This window comes from Mizuhopecten yessoensis, unplaced genomic scaffold, assembly GCF_002113885.1.
Source record: "Mizuhopecten yessoensis strain PY_sf001 unplaced genomic scaffold, ASM211388v2 scaffold11157, whole genome shotgun sequence".
Lineage (NCBI taxonomy): Eukaryota > Metazoa > Mollusca > Bivalvia > Pectinida > Pectinidae > Mizuhopecten > Mizuhopecten yessoensis.
The window spans coordinates 741157-756131 of NW_018408908.1; the positions used below are offsets into that span (position 1 = coordinate 741157).

General features: G+C 36.2%; 1 protein-coding gene across 1 annotated transcript; it reads left to right on the plus strand.

Moving 5' to 3' along the window:
- Positions 1–233: 233 nt before the first annotated feature.
- On the plus strand, positions 234–14973 carry LOC110467065 (kelch-like protein diablo). Its single transcript, XM_021523956.1, has 10 exons — positions 234–270; positions 3307–3433; positions 5314–5497; positions 6307–6423; positions 6653–6814; positions 7571–7741; positions 8151–8259; positions 8653–9284; positions 10036–10197; positions 10601–14973. The coding sequence occupies exons 1-10, from the start codon at positions 254–256 to the stop codon at positions 10741–10743; spliced, it is 1824 nt and encodes a 607-aa protein (XP_021379631.1). The 5' UTR covers positions 234–253; the 3' UTR covers positions 10744–14973.
- The last annotated feature ends 2 nt before the right edge of the window (positions 14974–14975 follow it).

Consider the following 14975-nt stretch of genomic DNA (forward strand, 5'->3'; position numbering starts at 1 on the left):
GTCACGGCAATTCGGTGATGTTTTCGGCACCAAATCGCATATTTCCCGATAAAATATGGCAGATGGAAGTAAATAACGTCTACAAAGGTGATATTTCACAGTAATAAAGAAGTATTTGGTTCATAACTGGGTCGTATGGGGTAGTATTGGGTAGTATTGGGTGGTATTGGGTAGTATTGGGTGGTATTGGGTAGTATTGGGTAATTAGACGCTCCGATAAGGAGGATGATTATTTGGATCATGGACGTCGACAATGGCGAAACGTAAAAGGTCGTCTGCACTTTAAAAGATTACTTTGTTATATTGATGCTTTTGAATTTTAGTAGCTATCAAAAGATGCTAGACTGAATAATTGATGATTAACCATATTCATTTTCAGACATGTACATGATATAAGACTATTCTAAGCAATAGACGAAACCAATGAACAGCCCCAACCATGTTTACTGTCAGCCAGCTAAACCTATATACCGGGTTTTAATTGTATTCCTACTTAAGCGCTTAATACTGATTGCATTTCGGCTAAATTTTTATACTTTCCATGTGGTTTGTTCTATGAATGAACTGATCATTTTTCCGTCCTTGAGACCTCGATTCTAATTTCTGGTTGCCATTTCAGCGTTGGATCCTTTAGGTCAGCCAGTAGAGCACTGGCATGACATTGATTAATTTTAGAATAAATCTGTGTTCATCTTGGTTTCCCTAACAGAGACAATGATAAAAAAATACCAAGTGTTGTAAAATGTAGCAGAAAAAGGTCAATATATGTGACTGACAAATATTTTAACATTGGTTGGTTGGTTGGTTGATGGGTTTATAGACTCCTTTTCACGGGCGGAGCCCGTGTTCTGGCGTTTTGAGGGGGTAAGTCTCCAGCTTACCGGGCCCTCGGTGATTCAAAATGACCTTGCCCGTCCAGATCACGCCCTAAGGTCGGTCAGCTCCTTAGATGCGGATAGGCTGTCACAGTTACATACAGCACGTAAACGGGAGCGTGGAATACGTCCTTTAAACAGCTTCACCATCCGCCAAAGTTTTTAACATTATCTTTTGCTTCTTTTTATATGTGTAGTGGAACCGGACTGGGTCGATCGTCGGCGACCAGGTAGCTCAATTGCATTGGTATTTCGTTGGTCTAGAGTTCACAGGGTCCTGGGTTCGAACTGTGGCATGGTTCAATTGTACATAAGATTAAGGTCGACTTCTTGCTTCGAGCTAGGGGGAATTTCCCTTTAGCTCAGTGGTAGAGCGTCCGACTAGGAAGCTGGAGATCGAGGGTTTGATCCCCGGTGGAAGCACACTATTCTCTTTCCTGTTACAAATGGTGTGCGTGGCCCTCTCTGTAGTGACAGGGAGTTAGAACCTGGGTTGTGGTGTTCGAGGACGAACACATTTAAAAAGGGGGGAGTAGTGTGGCAGGGTTCAATTGTACATAGGATTAAGGTCGCCTTCTAGCTTCGAGCTAGGGGGAATTTCCGTTTAGCTCAGTGGTAGAGCGCTTGACTATAGGAACCTGGAGATCGAGGGTTCGATCCCCGGTGGAAGCACACAATTCTCTTTCCTGTTACAGAACCAAGGTCTGGCCGTTACATTTTCTCTTTCTCAGTCCTGTTACAAAATTGGTGAGCTTGCCAACCCTTGTTTCAAGCCTTGGGAGTACGCTTAGCAAGGGGATACCCAACCTTGGGTTGGAAATAGTTGTGTCTTTGGGGGAAAAGACTTCGAAAAAGGAGGAGGAGTGTAGCAGAACTGGACTGGGTCAATCGTCGGCGACCAGGTAGCTCAATTTGTAGAGAGACTGTCTAGAGTTTGGAGGGTCCTGGGTTTAAACCCTGGTCTGGCCCTTACATGTTCTCTTTCTCCTGTTACATATATATAACAGTGGTAACTCATTTTGTTCATTGTCTCTGCTAGGGATCAAACTTGGGGCCTCTGGCATTCCAGTCTAATGCTTTACTGATTGTGCTGAAGGAGTTTTCATTAGCCGAGTCAGTAGGAATTGCTTTATTATTTTACCAGGGTGACCTACTCCCCCTCCAGGAAAGAACTCATCCAGACTATCTCATCTCTGTGAACTTGACCTCTATTCCTCACAAAAGCCTGCAAAGTACATGTCAGACATCAATATCACAATTCCTGGTGTTTCAAAACTTCTTAAAAACCTGGACCCCAAGAAAGCCACAGGCCCTGATAAAATTTCTCCATATTTCCTGAAACATGTCTTTATTGAAATAGCTCCAATTATCACAGATCTCTTCAACTGTTTCCTCTCAAGCGGTGTAGTTCCCTCAGACTTGTTTTGGCATTCACAGCAAAATCTTTGCTTGGGTCCAAAATTTTCTCCTTGACCATAGTCAGAAAGTTGCTGTGAGTAACACCAAATCTTCGTCCTGTCCTGTTCTGTCCTCTCTGGAGACCCCCAAGACTCAGTTATGGGGCCCTGCCTTTTTCTAATCTATATAAATGATCTACCAGACTCTATCACAAGCCAAGTTGGACTTTTTGCAGACGACACTATTGTCTGTGTAACACTACAAAAAGACTTAAATCTTCTGGAAAAGTGTTAACAAAATTGGTTAATGTCCTTCAACCCTGATAAATGTGAAATTCTACACATCTCAAAGAAAAGACTGACACACAAATTTAATTATATTCTCCATGGACAAATTCTTAAGCAAGCAGATTCGGCTAAATACCTGGACTTAACCATCACTAAAAACTTTTCATGGAACACCCACATCAATAACATTACCAACAAGGCAAATTCATCCCTAAGATTCATTCGGAGAAATATTAAAACCACCAATGTAAAAACAAAAGAGTAGGCTTATGTCTGCCCACACTTTGAATATTGTGGCCCCATCTGGGATCCATGGCAGGCAAACCTTACCCATAAAGTTGAAATGGTGCAGAGAAGAGCGGCCAGGTACACCCTTGGGTGCTCTAACTACACCAGTAGTGTTACAGAAATGCTCCAAACCCTGAACTGGCAATCCCTTGAACAATGCCGTAAAATTGCCTCCACCATATTACTATATAAAATCATAAATGGCCTTGTGGCATATGATGGCAACCTCCAAATTCTCCAGCGAACCCGACAACACAAATTCCAGATGCAAATTCATTCTTTCCTTGAGCAACTCGTACCTGGAACAGCCTCCCAACCTTTATCGCCGACAGTGCAGACCTCTCAACACTGAAGGCAAATCTCCTCTCTCACAAATTCTAAGCGTACGTGTTGTTTTTATGTTACTCAGAAGTGAGATTGAAGACAAGTGTTTATAAAATGCATCTTTTTTGTTGTAGTGATGACTTCCTTACAAAATGTACTGACGAGGATACAAAAGTTACCCTGAAAAATGCTGGTGTGAAGCTGTTGAAGGGATTCTATGAACTTTGGAAAAAACAAGAGTTATGTGATGTTATCATAAAGGTATACAGTCATAAAGAAAGGAGCAATTTAGTTTTATATTTGTTGTTTTTCATTACATCTGGTCTGGTGTTTTAATCCTTCAATGTGTAGGCAGTATTGTATATATATGATATTTATCACATGATTACCATGTTACACTCATATCTTGATAACCCATTATTTCCTTATTATGTAATATCGCCTATTGTGATGTCATGCAGACACAAAATCAATAGACATGACCCAGACTTTAAGACAGCGTTATGGTGACTCATTGCAGCCTATGGTCAAGATGGTGTTTAGTTTTGGTTGTGGGACCAAGTGTATTAGATATATTTCCATTTCATATTATGATATTATGATAAATTACATCTTGGAACTATCTTTTTAGCTTGGAAGAACCTAGCTAAAATAAAAGAAACTTTTTTAATATCCTACATGTTCATAGAATGTATACCAGATTTCAATGCTGTATTCATGAAAACATATAAAATGAGAAGGATTTTCTTAGATACTCTGGGGGAAAACACTGCTTCAAAACAAGAAAAAATCAGAAACCAAAACTTATCAGTAATCTTATATGTTTGTATTGCTGACATTTTTTGAGAAATTATCAAAAAGCCTTCTGAAAAACTTATATCTGAACACAATTTGTCTTTAATATGTAGTAGAGGTGGTTTTGTTGTGAGATATAGAACAACTCCTCTGGGTTTTGTTCACTGTCATTTTATTGCTCGTTGTAAAAACCAAAAGAACCCTGCAACAAGTACAAAGTACAAGCTACAGTCATATATATATATAATATAGACACACATAATCATATTTAATAGTACAAATGCAAGGGAAATAACTCTTACACGATTTCATAACTTTTACCCTTACAAATCAACTATAAGGCAATACACATTACAATTACAACTTTTATGAAATACAATCAAACTGAAGATTTGACTCAAAACAAAGTTACTGGACAATATATTAAATTCACAGTTAGCAGTCTAGCGACCTATACCTTCTCAAATCAATACTATATATATACTCTTACATAAAAAACACAATAGCATACCTGAGTGTGGCACAAGGCCTTGGCTACTATCTATTTGTATAATTACGACGCCTTCTTCAATCGTATGCAATACGGATATACTGTAATTAAAATAAAAGACATCTAAATAAATTTATCGAACCTTAGTCAAATGGGCACAACGTAATAACGCCTCTTACAAAAAATCAAATTACATCACCTCCATTATTACGTTTTCATATAAAAAAATACATTAATCATATCTGATTTCTTATTAAAGGAATAACAAATCATCTATACTTAGATTAGATCCAAATAGAATTATATCTCAAATAAAACACATAATACATATACGTTGGGTATTACACAAAGACAAAGAAACACTTACATTACATCTCTCCGTCCGTCAACTACGAGTCCTCAAAAGGTACTAGCGTGATTTATTTGCCCACAAAGAAACACGCGCCAAAACTGACCACCCAGAACGAACCAATGAAAACGCATACACAACTTGACGTAACACTACTGACCAATGAACAACTGTATGGTATACCAACATATCAACATACGTAACGAGCAGAATACCACAATACACCTATAGACATAACATCACAGTATAGAATACAACACGCGGACGCGGTAGTTACATTACTCGGAGTATGAAATATATACAAGGACAGTCGACGCGCTACGGACGGACTTAGTAAACAAACATACATACAAGCAAATACATTAATTATATCCCTGTTACAAATATTTAATCTGAAAATTGAGCCCTGAGTTGTAGAACTTCAATCAATCATATTTTGTACATCATAATGCTTAATGATTTAAAGAATTTTGCATGCAAGTCATGCTTATATTAATCTACTTACAGACAAATGGAGAGTCCATACCAGCACACAGAGCCGTTCTTGTCATCTCATGTGACTATTTCCGAGCCATGTTCTCTATGGGATTTGAAGAATCTCAACAACAAATAGCTGAGATCAGTCTGGACGAGGTGACCCCAGAGGCAGTGAGAGCTGTGTTATGTTACATCTATACAGGAAATCTCACAGGTAGCCGACATTCCAGCAGGAGCTTACACAATTATACATATTGAAATGTGAACACAATGTATATAGATATTGAAACTTAAATTGTCAACAATTATAATTATATGATATGCAAATGTCTTCATGTCAAAGCTGTAAGGATAATTTTTAGTTACACAGAAAAATATTACAATATCAGCTGTGAATTACTAAGTGTCTGAAGGAAAGTCATTGGATATAAAAAAAATCCAGGCCCCAAGATCATGAAACAATCTTTCACCACTGTAGACCGTAATGGACTCATCCAGATAAATGTATGATAGAGTCTACCAAAGGTTCCTAGGTTTGAAAGAGTTAAGTCTATAAGTCTATTTGCCCTAAGTTTTTACTAATAGCCAATCACAAATAACGTCCTGAAAACTGACGTTATACATGATTGAATAAGCCAATCACAGATGACGTCCTGAAAACTGACGTTATATACATGATTGAATAAGCCAATCACATATGACGTCACGAAAAGTGATATTATACATGATTGGATAAGCAAAAACTTGTTTCATGATTCTAAACAGATAATTCATGAAATTATGATATCCTTATGTGTAAAATTTTCATTGGTAGTTGTTTGGTCTTATCTTGCTACATATATAAATCATTCAGCCTTTTATCCATCAAAATTTCTTGACTAAAATCTAATAAACAAAACCCTGGCAATGATTTTCAATGATATATCTGATCTATGAAATTAATATCAATTTTGCTTGATAGCATTTCCTCATTTGTGAGTGATTGATGTCCAAGAATTTACTTGTGTTTATGTATATTTCTAGTGACGAAGAACACCATCCAGGACCTGGTTGTGTTAACGGACCTGTTACAGCTGGCTGACCTCAAACTTCAATGTTGTCAGTTCATGGCGAGGGAGATAAGTGCAAGCAACTGTCTGGGTAATTCATATGACTTTGATTTAAAATACACTGTTTTATTTTGAATATGCTATTCATGTTGAATACCCTCTGATCATCTTGAATGCCTATTAAATTTAAATTTGCTCATTGTCAAGTATTTTTTATGGCAAAACATCATATTTTATAGATTCTATGTATTTTTTTTTTTTTTATATATATATGATGTTACTACATGTATTCATATTAAAATGGTCATCATTTCTTCTAGGTGTTTGGGAATTTTCTGAGAAGTTTAGCTGTTGTGAACTGGAGACCAACTCTTTAGCAATGGTGAAACAGAGATTTCCGGTGATATGCCAGATGGACGAGTTCTTAGCCCTGACCTACAACAGGCTCATTAAGATATTGCAGTTTGAAGATTTATATCTAGGTACATTTGTTTATATATAAAAAGAATTTGACTATCTCAGTAATTATTGATATTTTATTTATTATATATAAACTTATTACCATAAAGTTATGGGACACTACATGGTGTTATCTCCCTTCGACTATTTAATCAACATAAAATGGTTGCATTTGAACTTGAACAATAGTGAAAGTTTTTCATTGGTTGGACATACATATAAGTCATAAATTTATTAATTTGTTTTTCGTAAATTGTATATCTGAAATGCTGAAGAAGAATCTTCCCCACTTACAAGTGTTATATGAATTATGATGCATATAACTTACTCACTTTCAATAGTTTGGTTTGGTTTAATTTTGTTTAACGCCCCATTAACAGCTAAGGTCATTTAAGGACATGCCTCCATGTGTGTAGTGTATGCTTGTTGTGTGTGTGTATACAGGAGACATGGTATGTTTGTGTCTCACTTTCAATACATATACCATTAAGATATTCAATCAATTTGATGAAATGTAATGTGCTGGTCTATATATCTGTGAGATTCCTGTGGCTCCTTTTTTTCTGTTAAGGTTGTGAGGGAGAGGGAACAGTACTGAAGTCTGTGTTTAACTGAACCTGTAATGTTCTGGTGTATATATCTGTGAGATTCCCGAGGATGGTTTTGTCTGTAAAGGCTGTGAGGAAGAGGGAACAGTACTAAAGTCTGTGTTTAACTGAACCTGTAATGTTCTGGTGTATATATCTGTGAGATTCATGAGGTTGGTTTTGTCTGTTAAGGCTGTGAGGGAGAGGGAACAGTACTAAAGTCGGTGTTTAACTGGCTGGAGCACCATCACCAGGAGAGGGTCGGTCACATGGCTGACATCATCAAGTTCGTGAGATTGAAGAGCGTGGACAAGGAAATCATCGAGCAGCTGATGAAATGTTCACTGTGTGAAAAATATCCAGGTACAATTCCAAGCTAATAGAGTAAAACCTGTGTAATATAAGACCCTTTGGGACTCAACAAATCGGTTGGATTGGTCAGGGATGTCAGTATACTGTATACTGAGGTCAAACTTGCTGATTTGCCTGAACAATATCTCTTCCCAAACTACTGGACATATTTCAACCAGAATGTGGGGGTAGCATCATTATCCAATAGGGATCAAAACTTATACAAATAAAGGGGCTGGATAATTTTGTTGATGTTTTGATTTTGACTTCAATATAAAGCTTTAGCTATTAGATAAATTTGTTGTCATCATGTATATATATTTTGTTATTGATGCAGGATGGGTTTAGGTTTGCTGATCTGGTTGTTGTATGATGCAGAGTGTAAAATTATACTAACCTCCAGATGTTTGTGCCTCTCCAGAGTTAAGACAGATCATAGAGACTCAGCTGGTAGCCGAAGGCCCTGACAACGCGAGGGAGGCTGTGCGGTACATGTATGTCATGGGAGGATATACTCAGTCTCGTACAGGGTGAGGTGACATTACAGACAGATACTGATGATACCGGGCTACATGGAGCATAAAATGGCATTTCTATGATCAAAGACAGAGATAAAATAATTTAAAACAAATTTTCATTTCATTTGTAGCAATGGTTTGTTAAAAAAAATCAATTATTAAATGTGCTTAAGAAAAGATCTAGGAAACTGTTAGAATTAGAAAAAGTAATGAAGTGAGTTCAGGTTTTGTTATACAAGTAGTAGGGAACCAAATTGAAAAATAGGATAATCACATTACCCTGTCTTCCTTTTTTTCTAAGAAGCTAAAATAAAATTTTGTTATATAAAAGAATAAGATATGTATTTTCAATTTTTCTCGTTTTTCTAATGAATTTATGTTTGTATTCATTATATGTTTATACAGACCCCTTTGTCCTCGTACTAAGCGTGTAGAGAGATTTAACTTGGATTCACAACACTGGCAGACTGTTGCTGACCTTCCCATTTTAGCATCAGGAGTTCATGCCTTTGAGGTTCACGGTCGACTTATTTGCACGGCATTTGAACTGATCCACTACAGAAGTCAGGAACAGGACATTGAACGAGAAGTCAGACTAGAAGGCATTTACGAGTACGATATTCTTCAGGACAGATGGAAGGATGCCACAGATTATTTCAGTCCGGACACCATCCAATGTCTCCACAACTGCCTTATGAACTCAGGGTCTATTGCAGTTTGCCCCAAAACTAATAAAGTCTACACTGTGACTGACAGGGAGGTGAACTGTATATCTGTTGAGCTGGATGATGGGGATATATTCTGTAAAACTGTAGAAAAATTGCCAAACATACAGACATTTGTAGAGGAGAGTCATTCTTGTCATGTGGCTGTGGTGTGTGACGAGGTTTTGTACGTGTTTGGTGGAGAAGTGCGGGTGTCACAGTCTGAGGTCTACTCAACAGCATCAGGATATAAGTTTGACCCCAGATACAACACCTGGCTCCCCATCCGGGACATGCTGGAGCCAAGATCCAAGTGTGATGTTGTAGAACTTGGTGAGTCTTGAGAAAACAATCACTAATACCTGGTATCTGTCTGGTCGAAAGTGTTATTTCCTGTCTTAATAGTGCCCAACACAATCTACGTACCGTATCCTAAGAAAGAGTTCAATTAATTAGAAATGGGCATACACTTCATTTATTTACAGCATACTATTCTATTTGTCCAATGTATTTAATGAAATTTTCTTTTCCTGACTTTTAATATCTATTATTTTGTGATGAATAAATATTAGATAGTTGATTATCATAGCACTTTATTCAAATCTTCTCAATAATTTATATAACGTTGTTTCAAAATAAAAAGGGATTAAAAGACAAACAAGCTAGGATCTGTGCTTCATTAAAACTAAAATTAGAAAAGTACAACTTTATCATTATATTTGTATAGTAAAAAGCCAAGTTCTTCCAGAGTAGCCCTTTGGGACACTTTTTAGGTACATTCTGTATTGACATAAAATTAGTTTATATTAAAAAGATATATGAATATAAAATGGTCATGTGAAAAAAAAAATGTTGACATAAATCAGTAATAAGTTACTTAATTTAAAAGTAAGGACAGTAGCATTAATTTAGAAAAGTAACAACAAAATATCAAATTTGATTAAGATTACAGTTCCATTTTCCATTGGCCATAATACGTTTTCTGTGGTGTACATCATGTATAAATAGCTTAGATAATGTTTTAACTCAGGTGGAGTATCTTATACCATACATCATTTAATACTTAAATTGTCTACTCTTTCAGGTGGCTATATTTACCTGGTTGGAGGGTTTAACTTATGTCGACTGAAGTCTGTTGAGAGGTATGACCCCATCACTGACCAGTGGTCAAAAGTAGCCAGCATGGCGGTCGAGAGGAGCCACCATAAAGCTGTCGTATACAAGAACAAAATATGTGCAATAGGCGGTGAGTAGAATGCCTGTATATATTAAGATGTGCATTTCTTTTGCTAATTTGTGTCTCATTTTCTCTGGGGAAAAAATATGGTACAAAACAGCAGTCATTGATGCTACATGTACAATGTATATCATGTTTATGTAGAGAAAAATGGGCTCAAATTTTAATTATTGCTTCAATAATATCAATGCTGAGATGAAATTAACTGTTAAAATCTATTCTTTTTAAATCTGTTTAACAATATTCATGGCCATCAATACACCTTTACTTTCAACCTTAAAGCATATTCAATCAAATAGTATGATCAAATACTCATATTTGGAAATATCTATGATGATGATGAATAAATCTTCTTTATAATTGTATAAAATTTATTGCTGACATTTATATGATTTGTATACTCTTTATTCAGGGAAGTCTTACTCTGCTAGGAATGGAGGTGGTGCCCGTCGCACTGTCCATACCTCTGAGATTTATGACCCGGAACTGGACCAGTGGACCATGCTACCAACCATGACACAGGCTCGATGTTTGCATGGAGCAGTAGTGTTCTGATGAGGACTTTGGGCCGGGCACGCTGTATACATGGACGAGAAGTATTCTGATGAGGACTTTGGGCCAGGCACGCTGTATACATGGACAAGAAGTATTCTGATGAGGACTTTCGGCCAGGCACGCTGTATACATGGACGAGAAGTATTCTGATGAGGACTTTGGGCCAGGCACGCTGTATACATGGACGAGAAGTATTCTGATGAGGACTTTCGGACAGGCACGCTGTATACATGGACGAGAAGTATTCTGATGAGGACTTTGGGCCAGGCACGCTGTATACATGATCCAGACATATTCTAATGAGGACTTAATGACCTGCAATGTAACATGGTCCAGACTCGCTGTAAGCTAGGAGCTGTAGTTCGGACTATATTTTTAATGCCATTCTTCCCTGGAAATTTGGAAAGTGTCCAGTATTGTGCCTTATCGAAAAAAACACAGGAAATTAATTTTATTGTGAATATAATTATACATTAGAAAAACAAACTTTGTATAGCAGCATGGCAAGAAATTGTCTTGTATCATACTGTTAGACAAAATATTTCAGCAATAACCTTAAAAAAATTATGAGGCTTTTTATGTATCTTGCTAATAACATTGTGTAGACTTGATGATTGCTATATAGTGTATCATTATTTTACCCAAGGGAAACAAGACAAAAATTAGCAGTAGAACTGCACAACTTTAAATGTCCTGGCAATGTTTGAACTGAACTATTACCTCAAGCTCATAGTTTCAGATCGCGCAGATGGCAGGCAGGATATGGTTGTATCCTTGGGCAAAAGACACTGTTCCCTTGTTGCATAACTCCACCTGTCTGGAGTGGAGTACCATGTAGTCGGTGTTGGGCATTACGTTTTCTGTGTCAAATTATTCAAGTACCAGTTGGGTCACACCATAAATGAGCTGGTGGAAATACAGACCCATACCAAGCAAAACACAAACTGAAGTAAATATATATATGAACACATATATGATGTGCTAGAGGGTATCACATGTTAAGATGATGTACTATGGCAGGGTGACTCTTACATATCCTAACTAATCCTGGTGATTAGGTTGAATTTGTATGTATCTCATCCCTTGAATGTTGATTGCCATAGAGAAGTTGCTTTGAGATCAGATAAGGGCACTGTACAATATTGTATAAAATCATAGGACTGAATAAAACAGCCAGTGGAGAACAGGGTGCTACCTGTGATGAGCTAGGCCAGATTTATACATAGAGTAGTGTATAGATAATGGGACTCTTGTGATGAGCTAGGCCAGGTTTATACATAGAGTAGTGTATATATAATGGGTCTCTTGAGTTCTGTAATGGTGTCAATAATACTTAACTTGTCTTTCATGGGACCAAGCAAATACAATTTTAATATATTATTGATCGGTTGCAATATGTAGTAGAGCCTTGTTAGTCTGTGCTCAGGATCTGGATATTTAAAGGATAAAAAATAACATTTACTATGATTTCACATATATACTCCTGGAAAAAAATAATTGTGTAGGAAGATTTTGCAGAATTAGGCTTCATCGTCATATTGCATCAATTCTCAAATATTTCTTTCCCAAATTTCCATATTAAATAAGATTTCAAATTCCATTGGAGCCATCAATGAAGGTAAAGTATGTACATAAAATACCACTCTTTTAGAAGTTTGCAGATGAAAGCTTAAACTTATTCACTACCTCCAGGTCCAGACCAACAAAGTTTTACTTCATATTTTAATATTGAATTTTATCTCAAAGAATTAATAGACGATTTCAATACTGAGAAATTCAGTTTTTTTTTTTTTTACTTTTCCCGTCATTGTCAAAATGGAGCTCTCCAGGGAACAATTGAAATGTTGATATGTTGTAGACGAGATTCATGCTCATCGTTATATGTTTATATTTGTTGTCATTTTACACTTACATAGGCCACGCGATTATGATTAAATACTTCAGGAAGGTTGCATTTTTTTTATCATGCTTTAGGTATTATTACACGAGAACTAAATGAGAGCCTGGTATAATACCCTTTTATATTTACACTAGTTTTGATCATTGCGTTAGATGTAATAGTTACTAGCAATCAGTGGCGTACAGTAAGTATGACAAATATTTCATAAAATAAATCATTCCATTTGAAATATTTTGTGCCATAAAATGATTTTACACTGAATGTATGTTTTATAGATCAACGTTTATAATTTAGTGATTATAAAACTAAGGTGAATTAGACATTTCAAAATTGTGTTTCAAAAATGCATTAGATGGGTTGTAAGTATGACAGTTTGTTACGCTACTGCTGCATTGGTAGCAATGGGCGTATATATTGTTCTGTGTCTGGGTTCAAGTTTTATTTAGCCCTGTAATAGACTTGTATAGTTCATAAAGCAGCTGACCCAAAGATTTTTAATGATTTTGACAATGGTATAATAACGAGTCAACAAATTATTTTAGGGCATGTTTCTTTGTGAAAGAATTGAAGCACTAGGCTATACTCATGTTTGCCAAATATCTTATAGATGTATGTTTGCCAAAATCTTTGTAACATATATTATGTTTGCGGAAAGTTTATTTCATATTTTAAGTAGTAGTCCTCTTGAATGCAATCATTATTTTAGATAAAAATGACAGGGTAGCACATACCTAGCCCAGTAACTGAACCTCGCCTGTATACTCCCCAACAGAGATTGGTATTCATTAATGGTGATCAACACATGTGAGTTTGAAAGCAATCAGACCTTAAATAGGTTTAATTGTCACTGGGCTAGGAATTTGTAGTTGGAAAAACAGACAGACACATTGGTATAGGAATTTGTAGTTGGACAGAAAGACAGACAGACATATTGGTAAAGGAATTTGTAGTTGGACAGACAGACAGACACATTGGTAAAGGAATTTGAAGTTGGACAGACAGACAGACACATTGGTATAGGAATTTGTAGTTGGACAGACAGACATATTGGAAAAGGAATTTGAAGTTGGACAGACAGACAGATATATTTGGATAGGGTTGTTGGAAAAACAGACACATTGGAAAAGGAATTTGAAGTTGGACAGACAGACAGACATATTGGAAAAGGAATTTGAAGTTGGACAGACAGACAGACATATTGGAAAAGGAATGTGTAGTTGAACAGACAGACAGACGCATTGGGATAGGAATTTGTAGTTGGACAGAGACATATTTGGATAGGAATTTGTTGTTGGAAAGACAGACACATTGGAAAAGGAATTTGAAGTTGGACAGACAGACAGACATAGTGAGATAGTAATTTGTAGTTGGATAGACAGAAAGACACATTGGGAAAGGAATTTGTAGTTGGACAGACAGACACGTGGGGAAAGGAATTTGTAGATGAACACTGGACAAAGTGATCTGTAAGGCACACAAAGGTTCATCTATTGATTTGGGGGTTTAAAAAGGGAGTTTTTTTCAGATAAATGGTTTAATATATTTATTAAATAGTTTAGATAATGGGTTTGGACACAAGATGGTTAAGATATATAAATAGTTAAGCTTGAAAGTAAGCGATATATAGGAATGGTAGTACATGCTTACAAATGTATATTTATTCAAACTCGAGATAGTCATAATATATTTGGATACTAACATTTTCTTTGTATACACTGTATCAATACGAACATGTTTTTTCAGGGAACATACCTTTGAGTTGTGAAATCTTGTCTTCATTGTGATCTATTTCAAATCGGATAAACCCAAACTTTAAGGTACATGGGGATTTCCCAAAAGTTGTAACTGGTCTTTTATTTATGTAGTGAAGACCTGAAGAATACTAATGATCAATGTTATTCGGTATGACATTATATTCTAGACGCTGTTGATTGATGGACCTCTCATATAGAGATCTCTTGTGAATATATTGCATCTTTTGTGAGCTTCGTTTGGTATTAATATTTCAAAATGTATTCTTCCATTGAGGGTATAGTCTCACATCAACTAAAAGCCATTTCAGCAATCAGTCATTACTTCTAAAACCAACTTGAAAATGATTATTGTCAAAATCTGTATAATACTGGAAGAGATCTCGATTCCAAGTATAGTTCCAGGGGAATTCTACCACTGTGGATAGAGAATCAAGCACAAAGGCCTAAGTGTACTAAAAACATACCAAGTTATTTACATATATCTGTATATACTTATCAGTATATCATATATATATAATATTTGGCTGGGGTAAATAAAATATTTAGGAAAAAAAAACCCAAAAAAAACATAGTGAGAC